We start from the raw sequence: 23,443 nt of genomic DNA, 5'->3' as shown, positions 1-23,443 counted from the left end.
GCCGTGAACTACCGCACTGTACACTGGTTGATAAAGAGATAGTAGTATACTCGTAACAACTAGTATGACGACGGTATAAAGAATGAAAAAAAAACCACGGTTAGGTGGTATATATTATGATACAATTATGGATGGACGGACTGCCTGCCGAGTTCCGACACAGAGGTAGCCACAGCCATGAACTACCGCACTGTACACTGGTTGATAAAGAGATAGTAGTATACTCGTAACAACTAGTATGACGACGGTATAAAGAACGAAAAAAAAACCACGGTTAGGTGGTATATATTATAATACAATTATGGATGGACGGACTGCCTGCCGAGTTCCGACACAGAGGTAGCCACAGCCGTGAACTACCGCACTGTACACTGGTTGATAAAGAGATAGTAGTATACTCGTAACAACTAGTATGACTATGACGACGGTATAAAGAAAGGAAAAAAAAACCACGGTTAGGTGGTATATAATACAATTATGGATGGACGGACTGCCTGCCGAGTGCCGACACAGAGGTAGCCACAGCCGTGAACTACCGCACTGTACTGTGTCTGCTGCTAATATAGACTGGTTGATAAAGAGATAGTATACAATACTACTAATATACTGGTGGTCAGGCACTGGTCACCACTAGTCACACTGGCAGTGGCACTCCTGCAGCAAAAGTGTGCACTGTTTAATTTTAATATAATATTATTTATCATGTACTCCTGGCTCCTGCTATAACAACCTGCAGTGCTCCCCAGTCTCCCCCACAATTATAAGCTTTATATACAATACATTGATGTGCAGCACACTGGGCTGAGCAGTGCACACAGACTGAGTCACTGTGTGACTGTGTATCGTTTTTTTCAGGCAGAGAACGGATATATTAAATAAAACAAACAACTGCACTGTCTCTGGTGGTCACTGGTCACTGTGGTCGTCAGTCACTAAACTCTGTCTGCACTCTGCACTCTCTTCTAATCTACAGTATCACAGCAATCTCTCTCTCTCTCTCTCTTCTAAATCTAATCTAAATGGAGAGGACGCCAGCCACGTCCTCTCCCTATCAATCTCAATGCACGTGTGAAAATGGCGGCGACGCGCGGCTCCTTATATAGAATCCGAGTCTCGCGAGAATCTGACAGCGTCATGATGACGTTCGGGCGCGCTCGGGTTAACCGAGCAAGGCGGGAAGATCCGAGTCGCTCGGACCCGTGAAAAAAAAAGTGAAGTTCGTGCGGGTTCGGATTCAAAGAAACCGAACCCGCTCATCTCTAATTCTTATAGGTATATGCAATAGCGGGCGAATCGCGTCATTTAATCCGCCCCTGTATAATTCGCCCGCTATCGCCAGCCGCAGCCCTGTCGCCGGGACCCTGAATTCACCATATTCAATGTATAACTGATTCGACCCACCCCCAGGCGGATTACGGCCAATCGGCGAGTAGTGGGAGTACTGAATTCGCCTTCCCGCCGAAAGCAGCCCTTTATTAGGGCTTGTTTGCTGCGTGCTCTGCAGCCATTTTGTGAACCTGCAGAGAGGTGTGAGGAGGTGCAGAGCTAGCAATTTGGTTGTTTGCTGTGGATATCGTTTGGACACCCCAGCAGGCTTTATTCCAGGACAGTCAGGAGGATTCCTGTTACCCGGAGGAGAGCCATTTTAGGAGCTTTTACTACATTTGTAGGTAAGTACCACATGTGTGTCTGGTGTTGCATGTATGTGTTTGTGTAGTGGGGGTTGCCATGAGGTGTATATGGGGTGTTTGTGTATGTGTGCATGTGTGCAGGTATGTGTATAGCCCCTTGCTTGTGTTGCTGCATTTTTTGGGGGAGACTTGTGTTTTGGGGTAGTTTTTCACGTTTTTTTTTTATTCTTTAATTGACTTTTTTGGGTCTTCTATTAGCATTGGTGTACCTCCTGAGTGTGTTGGGATGCTTTCTGGCCATTTTGGGGTGATTTGGAGCAAGTTTAGTCGACAGCCTGGTCGACCTGTGCTGTAGACTGTTTGGCAAACATGTGTTTTCCCGCCTAATTTTGCTGTGGTGTACCTCCTGAGTGTGTTGGGATGCTTTCTGGCCATTTTGGGGTGATTTGGAGCAAGTTTAGTCGACAGCCTGGTCGACCTGTGCTGTAGACTGTTTGGCAAACATGTGTTTTCCCGCCTAATTTTGCTGTGGTGTACCTCCTGAGTGTGTTGGGATGCTTTCTGGCCATTTTGGGGTGATTAGGAGCAAGTTTAGTCGACTGCCTGGTCGACCTGTGCTGTCGGCAGTTTGGTAAACATGTGTTTTCCCGCCTAATTTTGCTGTGGTGTACCTCCTGAGTGTGTTGGGATGCTTTCTGGCCATTTTGGGGTGATTTGGAGCAAGTTTAGTCGACAGCCTGGTCGACCTGTGCTGTCGGCAGTTTGGCAAACGTGTTTTCCCGCCTAATTTTGCTGTGGTGTTCCTCCTGAGTGTGCTGGGATGCTTTCTGGCCATTTTGGGGTGATTTGGAGCAAGTTTAGTCGACAGCCTGGTCGACCTGTGCTGTCGGCAGTTTGGCAAACATGTGTTTTCCCGCCTAATTTTGCTGTGGTGTACCTCCTGAGTGTGCTGGGATGCTTTCTGGCCATTTTGGGCTGATTTGGAGCAAGTTTGGTCGACAGTGTGGGTCAGCCATTTTGTGTGGGTCAGCCATTTTGTGTGGGTCAGCCATTTTGTGTGGGTCAGCCATTTATACATGTATGTATGTATGTATGTATGTATGTTTATTTTATTTTTATTTTATTTTATAACAGAGATGTCAAAGGACAAGCAGACCCGATCCGCCCCTTCCCCCACCCCCTCGGATCTATCCCTTCATAGCAACGAGGAGTGGGAGCCAACCCAGGAGGCGGATACGACCGACCAGGCATGTAGTGACCAGCCGCGGTCGTCAAGGGCCCATGAGAAGTCCAAGAAAAAGCCTAGTAGAAAGGTACTAACCACACCTGCAGACACAAATAGCATCAAACTTTCTTTACTGTAGTTTGCGCAATGCCATGCACACCTACTGGAATATGTGCGCAATGCCAGGGATACTGACACTCACAGGTACATACCGATCTTATTATTATTTTTTTTTATTTTTTTTAATCCCTAAAGGCAAGAAGCCAGCCAGAGGAGCAGTCGGAGGAGGAAGCCTCTGGTGAAGATGCAGGACAGAAAAAGGTGCGTGGACCCAGATATACTGAGGCGGAAAACTGTACCTTAGTGGATTGCGTCGACAGGTCCTACGACGATTTGTATGGATCAAAGGCACAGACAACATCAGCTAGGGCTAAGCGAATCATCTGGGAATCCATTGCCAATCAAGTCACTGCAATATCTGGAAACCGCCGGAGCACCAGAAATTGCTTGAAGCGGTACAGTGATTGCCGCAGACAGACCAAGAAGAAGATGGGGATTCAGCGCCGACATGAGACAGCTACGGGAGGTGGCCCGGCTCTCAATCTGAAGTGGCTACCCTGGGAGAACGTTATTAGAAGGCGCATGAACCCTGCCATGGTCGAAGGAGTTCGCGGAGGTGTGGACTCCAGCCGTCCTGCTGGCTTTCCCCAGGAGGAAGAACCGCCCAGAAGACGGAAGAAGGCGGGAGACCAGCCGTCCAAAAGGAGGTCTGATGGTAAGAATACATTCACATGAGCTGTACTTCCCTTTAAAATGTTTGTATGTGCTAAATGTGTTTTTTTTTTTTTTTTCAGACAGGCCTGCCCAGAGGACATCACCTGCGCACAGGACATCGCCAGCGCACGGACCGTCACCTGTGCAGCAGGCATCGGCAGCAGCGCGCGGACCATCAACTGCGCCGCAAGCATCGCGAGCACACAGATCGTCACCTGTGCGCCACAGTTCGTCATCGCGCAGTTTGTCACCTGTGCACCAGACGACATCAGCGCACAGACTCTCACCTGTGCGCCAGACACCGTCGGCGACCACACCACAAGATGGGCGCCAAACTACAGCTCCTGCGCGCAGGCCATCACCAGATCGTCGTCTCTCCAGGAGCTCTGGGACTGTGACTGAAGAGCCTCAAGACACAACCCTTGTGGACCCATCACCCGATCTGTTTGAGTCTACAGGGTTAACAGACGAAACTTTTCTTGGGTTTGAGGACAGCCGTGCAGACGTATCCAGCCAGACCCTTGAAAAGTCTTCCGAAACGAGGACAAGTGGAGCTCCTGGAGCAGCGGCATCACAGGATGGAGAAGGTTTGTATTTATTTTGTGTGTGTGGGAGGGTGGAGGGGGGGGGGGGGGGTTCAGCAGTTGTGTAAAGTTTATTAACTTTCCCAAAAAAATTATTTTGCAAACAGTGGTGCCACGAACCAGCAGCGGACTAGCTTCGGGGATTGGTTCCTACTTCAGGCCGGATCTCCTACAGGAGTCGTCAGAGGATGACGAGGTGGAAGTGCAGGAGGCTCCAGTTACAACATCCCTGCGTGAGTAAATTGAATTGTGAGCCTTCAAAAAAATGTATGATGAATGTGTATAATATTGTCTAATTTTCTTTTCAGCTGCCCAAATCCAAGTTGTGGCAGACATCCAGGAAGGGCAGAATCCCTCAACTGTTCAGAGGGTTCACACCCTGGCATCAGAGATTGGGACACGCCAGGATACATACACAAATGTCGTGGGAAGCAGACTGGACAACATTGAGAGGACAATGGAGAAAATGGCAAACAGTCTGCTTGAACTGCAAAAGACTCTTTCCGACAGCACGGCCACAATACTACAGGTCAGAATGCAAGATCATAGGGAGAGTATGACCGTACTTAACATTCTGGCCGAATCCATGACCCGGCTCGTGGACAACACTGCATGTCTGGCAGCAAGCAATAAAAACATGTCGGAGAGTCATCAACACTCCTCATCCAGCCAACAGGTCATCGCAACCACACTGCAGATGATCTATGATAAGCTCCCAGGAACAGCTAATCAACACGCTGGTGATCCACCATATCCGCCGTCGCAAGCCACAAGGACGCCTCGTACCCTTCCTCAAGTCCCATCCCAGTACAGACAGTCACAGAGTACCAGGGATATACAGGGATGTACCCCACCCCCCAGATGCCTCCACCACCGGCCACACAATCTTCAGCAGCATGGGCACAGAGGACCAGTCAACATACTCCCCAGCCTCCCAGGACATCCACGCCCTATCAGGGGGAAGAAGAGGATCCGGACAGACTTCCACCATAAACCCGGTCGTATTGTTTTATTTATTTACAAATGTTTTTCATGTATCCCTTTCTTCCCCTCCCATTAGTTTGTTTTTTTTCTTACTATTTTCTGTGTTGGGCTTCCCCACCCGTGACCGGGTACTACCAAGGAGCTTTGTGTAGGCATACATGTGCGGGCATGTATGCAGGCGCGTGTGGTAACGGATGAAAGCTCCTTGTGGCTACATGTATGATGGGCCAAAGAGCTATTCTGATACCACTTTTTTCTTCCAAAAATCCTTTTTGTAATGGTGTACAGTAGGCTTTAATTGTGTGAATTTACTATTCACTAGTCTGTGTTTTTGTCTTCTTCATAGGATTGGTGGGGAAAAATGAAGTGGACGGCATAAGTTTGTGTTGTGCGTACCAAGGTGAGTAGAACCATGTTTCATTCAAGAAACTTTGAACCGCATGCCTCTGTAGAACCACACAGTCCAGCAATGGGTCATGCTGGGCTGTGTTGTTCCACAAATGTTAGCGTGTCAAAGTGCTGACCACTGACGCCACTCTTTCACTTTGAACCGCATGCCTCTGTAGAACCACACAGTCCAGCAATGGGTCATGCTGGGCTGTGTTGTTCCACAAATGTTAGCGTGTCAAAGTGCTGACCACTGACGCCACTCTTTCACTTTGAACCGCATGCCTCTGTAGAACCACACAGTCCAGCAATGGGTCATGCTGGGCTGTGTTGTTCCACAAATGTTAGCGTGTCAAAGTGCTGACCACTGACGCCACTCTTTCACTTTGAACCGCATGCCTCTGTAGAACCACACAGTCCAGCAATGGGTCATGCTGGGCTGTGTTGTTCCACAAATGTTAGCGTGTCAAAGTGCTGACCACTGACGCCACTCTTTCACTTTGAACCGCATGCCTCTGTAGAACCACACAGTCCAGCAATGGGTCATGCTGGGCTGTGTTGTTCCACAAATGTTAGCGTGTCAAAGTGCTGACCACTGACGCCACTCTTTCACTTTGAACCGCATGCCTCTGTAGAACCACACAGTCCAGCAATGGGTCATGCTGGGCTGTGTTGTTCCACAAATGTTAGCGTGTCAAAGTGCTGACCACTGATGCCACTCTTTCACTTTGAACCGCATGCCTCTGTAGAACCACACAGTCCAGCAATGGGTCATGCTGGACTGTGTTGTTCCACAAATTTTTAGTGAAAATAAATGAACATGAGTTTAGTGTGTCTTTACTTTAATATACTTTTTTTTCTTTTCCCCACAGATATCTATATACACAAGAAAAGAATGTAAAGAAGAACAAACTACTTTTTTGTTTTAATTAACTTTCAAACTTTATTAAAAATTTTTCTTCAATAAACTTTTAAAAATAGAAGTTTCCTGTGGTTTTTATTAAAATTTGTAATGCATTTGAATTGTACGTAAGTAGATTGCCCAGGGAACATCAAGGGAACTGTCTCTTCACATCCACACCACTTAGGAAGGATACACCGGAAGACCTGTGGAAGAGAACAGTATGAGCTTCCAGATATGGGTAATAGTGTCACCCTGGGGCTGGAAAAAGAGGTACATACAACAGTCCACACAACACAAGCGGGTTGCAGCGGCCCAAATGCAACCCTCCTGCACTTGCATCACTACACATCCAAACATTCCCTAGCATTGCTGTTTCAGGGAATGTTTGGATGTGCAGTCTTGCAAATGCCGGAGGGCTGCACTTTGGACATGCCGGGGTGATTTTGGACAAGGGAGTTTTGGTCAATACATCTCACCTGAGGGGGGTTGTCTGCTACATGGCGGAGGGTCAGGTCCACATCACCAGTAGGGTCACCCATGGAACATCAGGTGAAATGTCGTGTCTCCTCACATCCACGCCACTTGGGAAGATACATCGCAGGACCTGTGGAAGAGAAAAGTTTGAGCATCCAGATATGGGTGATAGTGTCACCCTGGGGCTGGAAAAAGAGGTACATACAACAGTCCACACAACACAAGCGGGTTGCAGCGGCCCAAATGCAACCCTCCTGCACTTGCATCACTACACATCCAAACATTCCCTAGCATTGCTGTTTCAGGGAATGCTTGGATGTGCAGTCTTGCAAATGCCGGAGGGCTGCACTTTGGACATGCCGGGGTGATTTTGGACAAGGGAGTTTTGGTCAATACATCTCACCTGAGGGGGGTTGTCTGCTACATGGCGGAGGGTCAGGTCCACATCACCAGTAGGTTCACCCATGGTAGAGTTGGATAAAAGGATCAAATATTTGCGGGAACCCAACAACAGGATAAAACGGGGTAACGAACTGTACAAACATGGCCTGGGGATATACATCAACAGGATGTAAAACTCTGAAATACATAAATGAAGAGGTTTTTTTAAAAATATTCCAATGTCAGTTTACACGATAATACAAATGTCAGTATACTCACAGGCAACTGCAAAATAATTTTGGATCAATGTCCGCCGGGAATCCTCTCCTTCGTCCATACCCACCGGTAGAGCAGAAGACCGGTTCCCGCGTCGGAAAGCACTGCGACGAAGAGTCACCGGCAAACGGTTTGCGACACATATGTTGTGTAAAATACAACATGCATTTACCATGCCGCAAACCTTCGACGGTGAGTACAAAAGAGCACCACCGGAAGTGTCTAAACATCGAAACCGGCTTTTAAGTACACCGAAGGCACGCTCAATTACTCCCCTCGATGCAATGTGTGTCTCTTGGTAACGTTTTTCTGCTCTACCAACAGGATTAGACAATGGGGTCAACAGCCACGGTTTGTTTGGATAACCCGCATCGCCTATAGAAAATATAAAAAAAAATGTTAGGTACTTGTAAAAAATAATAAAAAAAAATAATAATAAAATAATAAAAAAATAAAAAAATGAAAATACATACCTAACAGCCAGCCACCAGGCATGTTTCCTGTTTCAAACTTGTCAAACAGCGATGACTGGCTTAGGATGAAGGAGTCGTGAGATGATCCAGGAAATCCCACAAAAATGTTCAAAAATCTCATGTTTACATCACAGACCGCCTGCACGTTCAGGGAATGGAACTGTTTTCGGTTCCGAAAACATTCCTCTGAATTCCGTGGTGTTCTGATCTGCACGTGGGTACAGTCAATCGCGCCCAGCACATTGGGAAATTTGTATTTGTTGAAAAAGCCTAATTTGATCTCACGACATTCGCTGTCCGTCTCTGGAAATGTGATGTACTGGATCGTCAATTTGCGGAAAGCCCTAATGACCTGGGTTATACAGCGCGACAGTGTCGACTGTGAAAAACCGCATGTTTGAGACAGTGTAGGCTGGAATGTGCCTGACGCCAAAAAATGTAACGTTCCCAGCAGTTTCTGAAAACCGCTGATTGCACGATTTGTCCGTGCCCGAGGTTCCAAGTCGGCCTCCAACAGAGCGTACAGCGAATATATGTCGCGAGTCGATAAGCGATAATTTTGTATCACCTCGAACTCGCTGAGATCCTCCAGTTCACGCCTAGTGCGATACTGGCGTGGACGTGGAAATGAAACCCGCAATACTGGCTCACCCAATGCAGACATTTGCTGACCTGGATCCTGATGTTCATCAGCACTTTCTTCCTCCATCATGCTTGCAGCCAGCATGAACATCACAATCTGGTCAGAAAAAGGCTCCATCATTGTAGTCAGTACAAAAATAGGAATGTGTTTTAAAACGCAGGAATTTTCCTAAAAAAACGATTCCACAGAGCTGACTGTAAAATGGCTCCTTCTCCCTGTAGTCTCAAACCTGGGAGTGAGGAGATAGGAGGGGCTTTGCAGAAGTGTATCCTGGGAAAAACTGTGGAATCATGGGTAAATTTCCCTCAGGAGATTGAAGAAAAAAATATTCCTTTAAAAAATCAATTAAATAATACTTGTGAAGCAAAAAAAGACAAACCAAGTAGATAATCCTTTCAAATATAAATAGATATGCTACTAGCAATCCTCAAATATCCAAAAAAAACATGTACTAAAAATTTTTTTTTAGATCCCGCCAGTCAACTGAGGCGGACTGAAATAGGCGAATTTGCGGTCGAAAAGCACTGCAGGCGAATTTCCAAACTTGAATTGAATATGCTTTGGGCGAATTGCAGCATCTGTACCATTGCAGAAAAGTCGAATGCGAAAAAAGTCGAATTGCCAAAAGTCGAATTTTGAATGTCCGTTTTTTTGCGATAAAGTACTGTACTGCATAGGCGAATTGTTTTTTGGAGGCGAAAAAATTCCGGAATTCGACTTTTTCTGGAATTCGCCTGCAATTGCATATACCCCTTAGGCTACTGGACACCATTAGCTCCAGAGGGAGTCGGAACACAGGTCTCACCCTGGGGTTCGTCCCGGAGCCGCGCCGCCGACCCCCCTTACAGATGCTGAAGATTGAAGGTCCGGAAACAGGCGGCAGAAGGCTCTTCAGTCTTCATGAAGGTAGCGCACAGCACGGCAGCTGTGCGCCATTGTTGTCACACACTTCACACCAAGCGGTCACGGAGGGTGCAGGGCGCTGCTGGGGGCGCCCTGGGCAGCAATATTTAATACCTTTATGGCAAAAGAATACATCACATATAGCCATTGAGGCTATATGTATGTATTTAACCCATGCCAGTTATCTAAAACTACGGGAGAAAAGCCCGCCGAAATAGGGGGCGGAGCTTATTCTCCTCAGCACACAGCGCCATTTTCCTGCTCAGCTCCGCTGTGAGGAAGGCTCCCAGGACTCTCCCCTGCACTGCACTACAGTAACAGGGTAAAACAGAGAGGGGGGGCATTTTTTTGGCGATATTTTGATATATTTAAGCTGCTATAAAGAACAACACTTATATAAGGTTGTTCCCATATATATTATAGCGCTTGGGTGTGTGCTGGCAAACTCTCCCTCTGTCTCCCCAAAGGGCTAGTGGGGTCCTGTCTTCGATAAGAGCATTCCCTGTGTGTCTGCTGCGTGTCGGTACGTGTGTGTCGACATGTATGAGGACGATGTTGGTGTGGAGGCAGAGCAATTGCCGATAATGGTGATGTCACCCCCCAGGGAGTCGACACCGGAATGGATGGCTTTGTTTATGGAATTACGTGATAATGTCAGCACATTACAAAAATCAGTTGACGACATGAGACGGCCGGCAAACCAGTTAGTACCTGCCCAGGCGTCTCAGACACCGTCAGGGGCTGTAAAGCGCCCTTTACCTCAGTCGGTCGACACAGACCCAGACACAGACACTGAATCTAGTGTCGACGGTGATGAAACAAACGTATTTTCAAGTAGGGCCACACGTTATATGATCACGGCAATGAAGGAGGCTTTGCATATCTCTGATACTGCAAGTACCACAAAAAGGGGTATTATGTGGGGGGTGAAAAAACTACCTGTAGTTTTTCCTGAATCAGAGGAATTAAATGATGTATGTGATGAAGCGTGGGTTAACCCAGATAGAAAAATGCTAATTTCAAAAAAGTTATTAGCATTATACCCTTTCCCGCCAGAGGTTAGGGCGCGCTGGGAAACACCCCCTAGGGTGGATAAGGCGCTCACACGCTTATCAAAACAAGTGGCGTTACCGTCTCCTGATACGGCCGCCCTCAGGGATCCAGCTGATAGGAGAATGGAAACTACCCTAAAAAGTATATACACACATACTGGTGTTATACTGCGACCAGCCATCGCCTCAGCCTGGATGTGCAGTGCTGGGGTCGTCTGGTTGGATTCCCTGACTGAAAATATTGATACCCTGGATAGGGACAGTATTTTATTGACTATAGAGCAATTAAAGGATGCTTTCCTTTATATGCGAGATGCTCAGAGAGATATTTGCACTCTGGCATCGAGAGTAAATGCGATGTCCATATCTGCCAGAAGGAGTTTATGGACGCGACAGTGGTCAGGTGATGCGGATTCCAAACGACATATGGAAGTATTGCCGTATAAAGGGGAGGAATTATTTGGCGTCGGTCTATCGGATCTGGTGGCCACGGCAACTGCCGGAAAATCCACCTTTTTACCTCAGACCCCCTCCCAACAGAAAAAGACACCGTCTTTTCAGCCGCAGTCCTTTCGGTCCTATAAGAACAAGCGGACAAAAGGACAGTCATATCTGCCTCGGGGCAGAGGAAGGGGTAAGAGAGGGCAGCAAGCAGCTCCTGCCCAGGAACAGAAGCCCTCCCAGGGTTCTGCAAAGCCCTCAGCATGACGCTGGGGCCTTACAAGCGGACTCAGGAGCAGTGGGGGGTCGACTCAAGAATTTCAGCGCACAGTGGGCTTGCTCACAGGTGGACCCCTGGATTCTGCAGGTAGTATCTCAGGGTTACAGGTTGGAATTCGAGAAGTCTCCCCCTCGCCGGTTCCTAAAGTCTGCTTTGCCAACGTCTCCCTCAGACAGGGCGACGGTATTGGAAGCCATTCACAAGCTGTTTTCTCAGCAGGTGATAGTCAAGGTACCCCTCCTACAACATGGAAATGGGTATTACTCCACGCTATTTGTGGTACCGAAGCCGGACGGCTCGGTAAGACCTATTCTAAATCTGAAATCTTTGAACCTGTACATACAAAAATTCAAGTTCAAGATGGAGTCACTCAGAGCAGTGATAGCGAATCTGGAAGAAGGGGACTTTATGGTGTCCCTGGACATAAAGGATGCTTACCTACATGTCCCAATTTGCCCTTCACATCAAGGGTACCTCAGGTTCGTGGTGCAAAACTGTCATTATCAGTTTCAGACGCTGCCGTTTGGATTGTCCACGGCACCTCGGGTCTTTACCAAGGTAATGGCCGAAATGATGATTCTTCTGCGAAGAAGAGGCGTATTAATTATCCCTTACTTGGACGATCTCCTGATAAGGGCAAGGTCCAGAGAACAGCTGGAGGACGGAGTAGCACTAACCCAACTAGTGCTGCAACAACACGGGTGGATTCTGAATTTTCCAAAATCTCAGTTGACCCCGACGACACGTCTGCTGTTCCTGGGAATGATTCTGGACACGGTTCATAAAAAGGTGTTTCTTCCGGAGGAGAAAGCCAGGGAGTTATCCGAACTTGTCAGGAACCTCCTAAAACCAGGGAAAGTGTCTGTGCATCAATGCACAAGAGTCCTGGGAAAGATGGTGGCTTCTTACGAAGCGATTCCATTCGGCAGATTCCATGCACAAACTTTTCAGTGGGATCTGCTGGACAAATGGTCCGGATCGCATCTGCAGATGCATCAGCGGATAACCTTATCGCCACGGACAAGGGTGTCTCTTCTGTGGTGGTTGCAGAGTGCTCATCTGTTAGAGGGCCGCAGATTCGGCATACAGGACTGGGTCCTGGTGACCACGGATGCCAGTCTGAGAGGCTGGGGAGCGGTCACACAGGGAAGAAACTTCCAGGGAGTATGGTCAAGCCTGGAGATGTCTCTTCACATAAATATACTGGAGCTAAGAGCGATTTACAATGCTCTAAGTCTGGCAAAACCCCTGCTTCAGGGTCAGCCGGTGTTGATCCAGTCGGACAACATCACGGCAGTCGCCCACGTAAACAGACAGGGCGGCACAAGAAGCAGGACAGCAATGGCAGAAGCTGCAAGGATTCTTCGCTGGGCGGAAGATCATGTGATAGCACTGTCAGCAGTATTCATTCCGGGAGTGGACAACTGGGAAGCAGACTTCCTCAGCAGACACGATCTACACCCGGGAGAGTGGGGACTTCATCCAGAAGTCTTCCACATGATTGTGAACCGTTGGGAAAAACCAATGGTGGATATGATGGCGTCCCGCCTCAACAAAAAACTGGACAGGTATTGCGCCAGGTCAAGAGACCCTCAGGCAATAGCTGTGGACGCTCTGGTAACACCGTGGGTGTTCCAGTCAGTATATGTGTTCCCTCCTCTGCCTCTCATACCAAAGGTACTGAGAATTATACGGCAAAAGGGAGTAAGAACGATACTAGTGGCTCCGGATTGGCCAAGAAGAACTTGGTACCCGGAACTTCAAGAGATGCTCACGGAGGATCCGTGGCCTCTACCTCTAAGACCGGACCTGCTTCAGCAGGGACCGTGTCCATTCCAAGACTTACCGCGGCTGCGTTTGACGGCATGGCGGTTGAACGCCGAATTCTAAGGGAAAAAGGCATTCCGGAAGAGGTCATTCCTACACTGGTAAAAGCCAGGAAGGAGGTGACTGCACAACATTATCACCGCATTTGGAGAAAATATGTTGCGTGGTGTGAGGCCAGGAAGGCCCCCACGGAGGAATTTCAACTGGGTCGATTCCTACATTTCCTGCAAACAGGATTGTCTATGGGCCTCAAATTGGGGTCCATTAAGGTTCAAATTTCGGCCCTGTCGATTTTCTTCCAGAAAGAATTGGCTTCAGTTCCTGAAGTCCAGACTTTTGTAAAAGGAGTACTACATATACAGCCCCCGGTTGTGCCCCCAGTGGCACCGTGGGATCTTAATGTAGTCTTGGATTTTCTCAAATCCCATTGGTTTGAGCCGCTCAAATCGGTGGAGTTGAAGTATCTTACATGGAAAATAACCATGCTACTGGCCCTGGCTTCAGCCAGGAGAGTATCAGAATTGGCTGCTTTATCATATAAGAGCCCATATCTGATTTTCCATACGGACAGGGCAGAACTGCGGACACGTCCTCATTTTCTGCCTAAGGTGGTGTCAGCGTTTCACCTGAACCAGCCTATTGTGGTGCCTGCGGCTACTAACGATTTGGAGGATTCCAAGTTGTTGGACGTGGTCCGGGCATTGAAAATATATATTTCAAGAACGGCGGGAGTCAGAAAGTCTGACTCACTGTTTATATTGTATGCACCCAACAAGATGGGTGCTCCTGCTTCTAAGCAGACGATTGCTCGTTGGATTTGTAGCACAATTCAACTTGCACATTCTGTGGCAGGCTTGCCACAACATAAATCTGTCAAGGCCCATTCCACAAGGAAAGTGGGCTCATCCTGGGCGGCTGCCCGGGGGGTCTCGGCATTACAACTCTGCCGAGCTGCTACTTGGTCAGGGGCAAACACATTTGCAAAATTCTACAAATTTGATACCCTGGCTGAGGAGGACCTTGAGTTCTCTCATTCGGTGCTGCAGAGTCATCCGCACTCTCCCGCCCGTTTGGGAGCTTTGGTATAATCCCCATGGTCCTGACGGAGTCCCCAGCATCCACTTAGGACGTTAGAGAAAATAAGAATTTACTTACCGATAATTCTATTTCTCGTAGTCCGTAGTGGATGCTGGGCGCCCATCCCAAGTGCGGATTGTCTGCAATACTTGTACATAGTTATTGTTACAAACAAATTCGGGTTGTTATTGTTGTGAGCCGTCTGTTCAGAGGCTCCTACGTTTGTCATACTGTTAACTGGGTTCAGATCACAAGTTATACGGTGTGATTGGTGTGGCTGGTATGAGTCTTACCCGGGATTCAATATCCTTCCTTATTGTGTACGCTCGTCCGGGCACAGTATCCTAACTGAGGCTTGGAGGAGGGTCATAGGGGGAGGAGCCAGTACACACCACCTAATCCTAAAGCTTTATTTTTGTGCCCTGTCTCCTGCGGAGCCGCTATTCCCCTTGGTCCTGACGGAGTCCCCAGCATCCACTACGGACTACGAGAAATAGAATTATCGGTAAGTAAATTCTTATTTATTCCACACACTATAATGCCCATTATGCATTATGCCACACATAGTAATGCCTATTCCACATTATGACACACACCATATCGCCCATTACACGTTATTCCAAAAACCATAATGGCCATTACACGTTATGCCACACACCATAATGCCAATTACACTTTGTCACACACCGTAATGCCCATTATACGTTATGCCACACACCATAATGCCTATTACAACTTATACCACACATCGTAATGCCCATTACACATCATGCCACACACCGTAATGCCCATTACACATTATGCCACACATTATACCATACACAATAATGCCCATTACACATTATGCTACATACACCTTTAGAATGTAAGCTCTTACGAGTAGGGCCCTCTACCCTCATGTGTTTATCCTTTTATTACTTTAATAATCCTCAACTGCCCCAAATCCGGCAATTTTCGGCCACCCTCATACTTGTCTCAGTGTCATCTGCTGTTGTAGTTATGTTTAGTTGCCCTGTACTTGTCCTATATTGTCTTCAACTGTAAGTCACTGTTTTCCTGTTTTGATTATTTGCTTATGTACTCTGTAACTGGGTGCTGCAGAACCCTTGTGGTGCCATATAAAGGATAATAATAATAATAATAATAATAATAATAATACAGATATGCCCCTGACACCATTTTACGCCCCACACACAATAGTGTCCCTTACAAATTATGCCCCACAGTAAGGCTTCTAATTACTTTTAAATTACCTGCTCATTGCCAGGGGTATAATGCTCATTGCCAGGGGTCTCATGCTCGTTGCCAGGGGTCTCATGCTCATTGCCAAGGGTTTCCTGCTCTGGGTTCTATGCTCATTGTCAGGGGTTTCATGCTCATTGCCACTGGCTTCATGCATCTTCTACCCACCCACACCCTGCACACCGGCTGCAGCAGGCGCCGTGGGTTGCATGGGTGCCCACTGTAGCCGACACCATTAAGGGAGACAGTCAGATGCTAGAGGTCCCACCTGACCTCTAGCATCTGTCTTCATGCTCTCCTCCAGACGTTAGAGGTCAAGTGGGACCTCTAGCATCTGATTGTCTCCCTCAATGGTGTCAGCTACAGCGGGCACCCAAGCAGCCCATGGCACTTGCTGCAACTGGTGTGCGGGGTCCAGGCGCATTACTGTGGGGTGACTGCGGCCGCACCCTCAGGTCGCAGTGCCCCAGCGGCTGACCTGCTTGTCCCCACCTAAAACTGCTCTTCGCTCCGGACGCAAGCGGTGTGCTCCAGCACCCCTGGGTACTCTTCTGTGGCTTCCACACCTGCCCGCAGCTGCCTCCTCAGTTTCTTGTCTGCTGCTTCTCCTGGCTGCTCCTCTTAGCACTGTGATCCAGCTCCACAAGCAGCAACCTCCCACCGGCCAGACCACCAGACAGCAGCGCTGCCAGCTCGCATATTCTTGCAGCTCCGGCTCTGTACTGACCGGCGCCCTCTCTGCTGTTACCCATGTGGGATTCCTCCTGATGCTCACACTATCTGCGGCCCATCCACCATTTTGGACTGCACACTGGTCCTAATTCATATTTGTACACAATCACAGATATTTACGCACTGCGCATGTGTCAAGGTGCTTTTGCAATTGCGCTCACATTGAAATTTTTATTGTAGAGAAATTTAGAGGAAGGGACCATATGGGGTGGTAACAGGGAGTGGCAGCAAAATCGCAGGTATGTCATGGCCCTTTCCAGGGCTTGTATCTGCAGTCAGCTGAGATCATGTACAAACAGAAACATGGCGTCAGCATCACTACTGCTGTGGCCAGTCTATGCGAGCAGTGTTTTCCTGGATAACATTGTAACGTAGCATTTTGTATACAGCTAAAGCTGCAGTCATGAACAGAATATAGGGGGGGGGGGGGGTTGTAGGTGCACTGTCTCTAGCATTACTGATATCATATAGCTTAGCATATAATAAATAGTGGAGTTTAGTTATGAATTGATCAATGCATGAAGCTGCAGCCCCGCGGCAAGGGACTCCACTCTGCTGCAGTACCTAACACTATAGGGGTTTAAACCCAGGGCACGGGACCCCCCAAAAAACCACAGCCAAGCAACCCCAGGGCATCGCAGGGAATAATTATGTGTAGTGAGAAGGATTAAGAAAGAGGTGAGAAAAAAAGGGTGTTATGGGGTGAATTAATATAAGTGAAAAAAATGTGTAACATGTATAATAAACAAACGGTGAAAGTGCCAAATTAAATGTAATGCTGCGATGCCCTGTTGTCGCCCAGCCACGGCAGTCCAGGAGGCCCCGTACCCCAGGAGCCACCCCATTTCTGACCTATTGTTCTGAATAATTGGACTTACCTAGAATTGTGCCATATTCACAAGTGCAGTCATGCTAGGTACCCTAGTTAAAATAAATGAGGGTCAGGTGTGGGTGGGTGCAAGTCTAAGAATGAAGGTGTCTCACTCCTTCAGGTGTGTCTATACAAAACACTTTTAGTTTGCTAGGGAGGGGCCTTAGACTGCACCTAGAGTGCAGTCTAAGGCCCCTCCCTAATGAACAGAATATAGCCATGCCGCATATCATTTTACTCAGCAAAGTTTATGTTATTTACATAGTGATGCAAATAAGATGCATTTTCGGAGCAAAAAAATGCATGAAATGTTTTGTAAGTGCTCTCATGACTAGGCATGACTAGAATGGCTGTTTAACATGATAGTAGCAATGATGGGGCACATCTGTAGATGTGAATTTACTAACCCAGATATGCTTATGTGAGCTGAAAATGTCTGATTTTGGGATGACTACTTCAGGATTTTCTAAGGTGTATGTCCTTTTTTTTTTTTTTTATAGGTGGAACCTGGCTCTACTTGTGCCATATTTGGTTTGGGAGCAATAGGGCTGTCAACCATTATCGGCTGTAAATTATCTGGAGCTGCAAGAATTATTGCAATAGATGTAAATAATAACAAGTTTGACAAGGCTAAGTTGTTTGGAGCTACAGAATGCATCAACCCCAAGGATTACAAAAAGCCAATTGAGGAGGTGATCATTGAGATAACAGGACATGGAGTGCATTATTCTTTTGAATGCATCGGGAATACAGATGTCATGGTATGTAAATGTAGGATTAGTTACTTGTGTGGTTAGCAGTTCACTTATTATATAAGGGTGGGATGAATGGTAGGTACTAGGTAGGGTTGGGTAGGGGATCCCGGCGGTCAGAATACAGACGCTGGTATCCCGACAGCCAGAATGCCGGCAGGGGGCGAGAGCAACAAAGCCCTTTGTGGGCTCGGTGGCTCACCAAAGGTTCTATTAGAGATGAGCGCCTGAAATTTTTCGGGTTTTGTGTTTTGGTTTTGGGTTCGGTTCCGCGGCCGTGTTTTGGGTTCGAACGCGTTTTGGCAAAACCTCACCGAATTTTTTTTGTCGGATTCGGGTGTGTTTTGGATTCGGGTGTTTTTTTCAAAAAACACTAAAAAACAGCTTAAATCATAGAATTTGGGGGTCATTTTGATCCCAAAGTATTATTAACCTCAAAAACCATAATTTACACTCATTTTCAGTCTATTCTGAATACCTCACACCTCACAATATTATTTTTAGTCCTAAAATTTGCACCGAGGTCGCTGTGTGAGTAAGATAAGCGACCCTAGTGGCCGACACAAACACCGGGCCCATCTAGGAGTGGCACTGCAGTGTCACGCAGGATGGCCCTTCCAAAAAACCCTCCCCAAACAGCACATGACGCAAAGAAAAAAAGAGGCGCAATGAGGTAGCTGTGTGAGTAAGATTAGCGACCCTAGTGGCCGACACAAACACCGGGCCCATCTAGGAGTGGCACTGCAGTGTCACGCAGGATGTCCCTTCCAAAAAACCCTCCCCAAACAGCACATGACGCAAAGAAAAAAAGAGGCGCAATGAGGTAGCTGTGTGAGTAAGATTAGCGACCCTAGTGGCCGACACAAACACCGGGCCCATCTAGGAGTGGCACTGCAGTGTCACGCAGGATGTCCCTTCCAAAAAACCCTCCCCAATCAGCACATGATGCAAAGAAAAAGAAAAGAAAAAAGAGGTTTCAAGATGGAATTGTCCTTGGGCCCTCCCACCCACCCTTATGTTGTATAAACAAAACAGGACATGCACACTTTAACCAACCCATCATTTCAGTGACAGGGTCTGCCACACGACTGTGACTGATATGACGGGTTGGTTTGGACCCCCCCCAAAAAAGAAGCAATTAATCTCTCCTTGCACAAACTGGCTCTACAGAGGCAAGATGTCCACCTCATCATCACCCTCCGATATATCACCGTGTACATCCCCCTCCTCACAGATTATCAATTCGTCCCCACTGGAATCCACCATCTCAGCTCCCTGTGTACTTTGTGGAGGCAATTGCTGCTGGTCAATGTCTCCGCGGAGGAATTGATTATAATTCATTTTAATGAACATCATCTTCTCCACATTTTCTGGATGTAACCTCGTACGCCGATTGCTGACAAGGTGAGCGGCGGCACTAAACACTCTTTTGGAGTACACACTTGTGGGAGGGCAACTTAGGTAGAATAAAGCCAGTTTGTGCAAGGGCCTCCAAATTGCCTCTTTTTCCTGCCAGTATAAGTACGGACTGTGTGACGTGCCTACTTGGATGCGGTCACTCATATAATCCTCCACCATTCTATCAATGTTGAGAGAATCATATGCAGTGACAGTAGACGACATGTCCGTAATCGTTGTCAGGTCCTTCAGTCCGGACCAGATGTCAGCATCAGCAGTCGCTCCAGACTGCCCTGCATCACCGCCAGCGGGTGGGCTCGGAATTCTGAGCCTTTTCCTCGCACCCCCAGTTGCGGGAGAATGTGAAGGAGGAGATGTTGACAGGTCGCGTTCCGCTTGACTTGACAATTTTGTCACCAGCAGGTCTTTCAACCCCAGCAGACTTGTGTCTGCCGGAAAGAGAGATCCAAGGTAGGCTTTAAATCTAGGATCGAGCACGGTGGCCAAAATGTAGTGCTCTGATTTCAACAGATTGACCACCCGTGAATCCTTGTTAAGCGAATTAAGGGCTCCATCCACAAGTCCCACATGCCTAGCGGAATCGCTCCGTGTTAGCTCCTCCTTCAATGTCTCCAGCTTCTTCTGCAAAAGCCTGATGAGGGGAATGACCTGACTCAGGCTGGCAGTGTCTGAACTGACTTCACGTGTGGCAAGTTCAAAGGGCATCAGAACCTTGCACAACGTTGAAATCATTCTCCACTGCGCTTGAGACAGGTGCATTCCACCTACTATATCGTGCTCAATTGTATAGGCTTGAATGGCCTTTTGCTGCTCCTCCAACCTCTGAAGCATATAGAGGGTTGAATTCCACCTCGTTACCACTTCTTGCTTCAGATGATGGCAGGGCAGGTTCAGTAGTTTTTGGTGGTGCTCCAGTCTTCTGTACGTGGTGCCTGTACGCCGAAAGTGTCCCGCAATTCTTCTGGCCACCGACAGCATCTCTTGCACGCCCCTGTCGTTTTTTAAAAAATTCTGCACCACCAAATTCAAGGTATGTGCAAAACATGGGACGTGCTGGAATTTGCCCATATTTAATGCACACACAATATTGCTGGCGTTGTCCGATGCCACAAATCCACAGGAGAGTCCAATTGGGGTAAGCCATTCCGCGATGATCTTCCTCAGTTGCCGTAAGAGGTTTTCAGCTGTGTGCGTATTCTGGAAAGCGGTGATACAAAGCGTAGCCTGCCTAGGAAAGAGTTGGCGTTTGCGAGATGCTGCTACTGGTGCCGCCACTGCTGTTCTTGCGGCGGGAGTCCATACATCTACCCAGTGGGCTGTCACAGTCATATAGTCCTGACCCTGCCCTGCTCCACTTGTCCACATGTCCGTGGTTAAGTGGACATTGGGTACAACTGCATTTTTTAGGACACTGGTGAGTCTTTTTCTGACGTCCGTGTACATTCTCGGTATCGCCTGCCTAGAGAAGTGGAACCTAGATGGTATTTGGTAACGGGGGCACACTGCCTCAATAAATTGTCTAGTTCCCTGTGAACTAACGGCGGATACCGGACGCACGTCTAACACCAACATAGTTGTCAAGGCCTCAGTTATCCGCTTTGCAGCAGGATGACTGCTGTGATATTTCATCTTCCTCGCAAAGGACTGTTGAACAGTCAATTGCTTACTGGAAGTAGTACAAGTGGGCTTACGACTTCCCCTCTGGGATGACCATCGACTCCCAGCAGCAACAACAGCAGCGCCAGCAGCAGTAGGCGTTACACGCAAGGATGCATCGGAGGAATCCCAGGCAGGAGAGGAATCGTCAGAATTGCCAGTGACATGGCCTGCAGGACTATTGGCATTCCTGGGGAAGGAGGAAATTGACACTGAGGGAGTTGGTGGGGTGGTTTGCGTGAGCTTGGTTACAAGAGGAAGGGATTTACTGGTCAGTGGACTGCTTCCGCTGTCACCCAAAGTTTTTGAACTTGTCACTGACTTATTATGAATGCGCTGCAGGTGACGTATAAGGGAGGATGTTCCGAGGTGGTTAACGTCCTTACCCCTACTTATTACAGCTTGACAAAGGGAACACACGGCTTGACACCTGTTGTCCGCATTTCTGGTGAAATACCTCCACACCGAAGAGCTGATTTTTTTGGTATTTTCACCTGGCATGTCAACGGCCATATTCCTCCCACGGACAACAGGTGTCTCCCCGGGTGCCTGACTTAAACAAACCACCTCACCATCAGAATCCTCCTGGTCAATTTCCTCCCCAGCGCCAGCAACACCCATATCCTCCTCATCCTGGTGTACTTCAACACTGACATCTTCAATCTGACTATCAGGAACTGGACTGCGGGTGCTCCTTCCAGCACTTGCAGGGGGCGTGCAAATGGTGGAAGGCGCATGCTCTTCACGTCCAGTGTTGGGAAGGTCAGGCATCGCAACCGACACAATTGGACTCTCCTTGTGGATTTGGGATTTCGAAGAATGCACAGTTCTTTGCTGTGCTGCTTTTGCCAGCTTGAGTCTTTTCATTTTTCTAGCGAGAGGCTGAGTGCTTCCATCCTCATGTGAAGCTGAACCACTAGCCATGAACATAGGCCAGGGCCTCAGCCGTTCCTTGCCACTCCGTGTCGTAAATGGCATATTGTCAAGTTTACGCTTCTCCTCCGACAATTTTATTTTAGGTTTTGGAGTCCTTTTTTTTCTGATATTTGGTGTTTTGGATTTGACATGCTCTGTACTATGACATTGGGCATCGGCCTTGGCAGACGACGTTGCTGGCATTTCATCGTCTCGGCCATGACTAGTGGCAGCAGCTTCAGCACGAGGTGGAAGTGGATCTTGATCTTTCCCTAATTTTGGAACCTCAACATTTTTGTTCTCCATATTTTAATAGGCACAACTAAAAGGCACCTCAGGTAAACAATGGAGATGGATACTAGTATACAATTATGGACTGCCTGCCGAGTGCAGACACAGAGGTAGCCACAGCCGTGAACTACCGTACTGTACTGTGTCTGCTGCTAATATAGACTGGTTGATAAAGAGATGTCTATGTAACTATGTATGTATAAAGAAGAAAGAAAAAAAAACCACGGTTAGGTGGTATACAATTATGGACAGACTGCCTGCCGAGTGCAGACACAGAGGTAGCCACAGCCGTGAACTACCGTACTGTACTGTGTCTGCTGCTAATAATATAGACTGGTTGATAAAGAGATGTCGTAGTAGTATGTATGTATAAAGAAGAAAGAAAAAAAAACCACGGTTAGGTGGTATACAATTATGGACGGACTGCCTGCCGAGTGCAGACACGGAGGTAGCCACAGCCGTGAACTACCGTACTGTACTGTGTCTGCTGCTAATATAGACTGGTTGATAAAGAGATGTCTATGTAACTATGTATGTATAAAGAAGAAAGAAAAAAAAACCACGGTTAGGTGGTATACAATTATGGACGGACTGCCTGCCGAGTGCAGACACAGAGGTAGCCACAGCCGTGAACTACCGTACTGTACTGTGTCTGCTGCTAATATAGACTGGTTGATAAAGAGATGTCTATGTAACTATGTATGTATAAAGAAGAAAGAAAAAAAAACCACGGTTAGGTGGTATACAATTATGGACGGACTGCCTGCCGAGTGCAGACACAGAGGTAGCCACAGCCGTGAACTACCGTACTGTACTGTATCTGCTGCTAATATAGACTGGTTGATAAAGAGATGTCTATGTAACTATGTATGTATAAAGAAGAAAGAAAAAAAAACCACGGTTAGGTGGTATACAATTATGGACGGACTGCCTGCCGAGTGCAGACACAGAGGTAGCCACAGCCGTGAACTACCGTACTGTACTGTGTCTGCTGCTAATATAGACTGGTTGATAAAGAGATGTCGTAGTAGTATGTATGTATAAAGAAGAAAAAAAAACCACGGTTAGGTGGTATACAATTATGGACGGACTGCCTGCCGAGTGCAGACACAGAGGTAGCCACAGCCGTGAACTACCGTACTGTGTCTGCTGCGACTGGATGATAAATGATATAAAAAATATATATATATCACTACTGCAGCCGGACAGGTATATATTATATATTATATAATGACGGACCTGCTGGACA

General features: G+C 47.5%; 1 protein-coding gene and 2 long non-coding RNA genes across 4 annotated transcripts in view; 2 read left to right on the top strand and 1 right to left on the bottom strand.

Annotated features, from left to right (window-relative positions):
• The window catches only part of LOC134910249 (alcohol dehydrogenase 1A-like), a 381,795-nt gene that overhangs the window by 235,118 nt on the left and 123,234 nt on the right, over positions 1–23,443 (top strand). Inside the window, exon 6 of one of the 2 annotated variants that reach the window (XM_063918069.1) lies at positions 17,662–17,922. The exons of the other annotated variant lie outside the window; for it this stretch is intronic. Coding sequence (XP_063774139.1) covers positions 17,662–17,922 — 261 coding nt within the window. The remainder of the gene's footprint in view (positions 1–17,661; positions 17,923–23,443) is intronic. 2 annotated transcript variants of the gene reach the window in all.
• LOC134910260 (uncharacterized) lies at positions 3,911–6,535 on the top strand. The gene is made up of 3 exons (XR_010176158.1): positions 3,911–4,217; positions 4,322–5,598; positions 6,458–6,535. It is a non-coding gene; the product is annotated as an uncharacterized LOC134910260 (long non-coding RNA).
• Positions 6,548–8,283, bottom strand: LOC134910257 (uncharacterized). Its single transcript, XR_010176154.1, has 5 exons — positions 8,094–8,283; positions 7,624–7,995; positions 7,367–7,542; positions 6,966–7,093; positions 6,548–6,692 (listed from the first exon to the last, which is right to left on the bottom strand). It is a non-coding gene; the product is annotated as an uncharacterized LOC134910257 (long non-coding RNA).

Source organism: Pseudophryne corroboree, chromosome 1, assembly GCF_028390025.1.
Source record: "Pseudophryne corroboree isolate aPseCor3 chromosome 1, aPseCor3.hap2, whole genome shotgun sequence".
Lineage (NCBI taxonomy): Eukaryota > Metazoa > Chordata > Amphibia > Anura > Myobatrachidae > Pseudophryne > Pseudophryne corroboree.
This window is presented reverse-complemented; position numbering and strand designations above follow the sequence as displayed.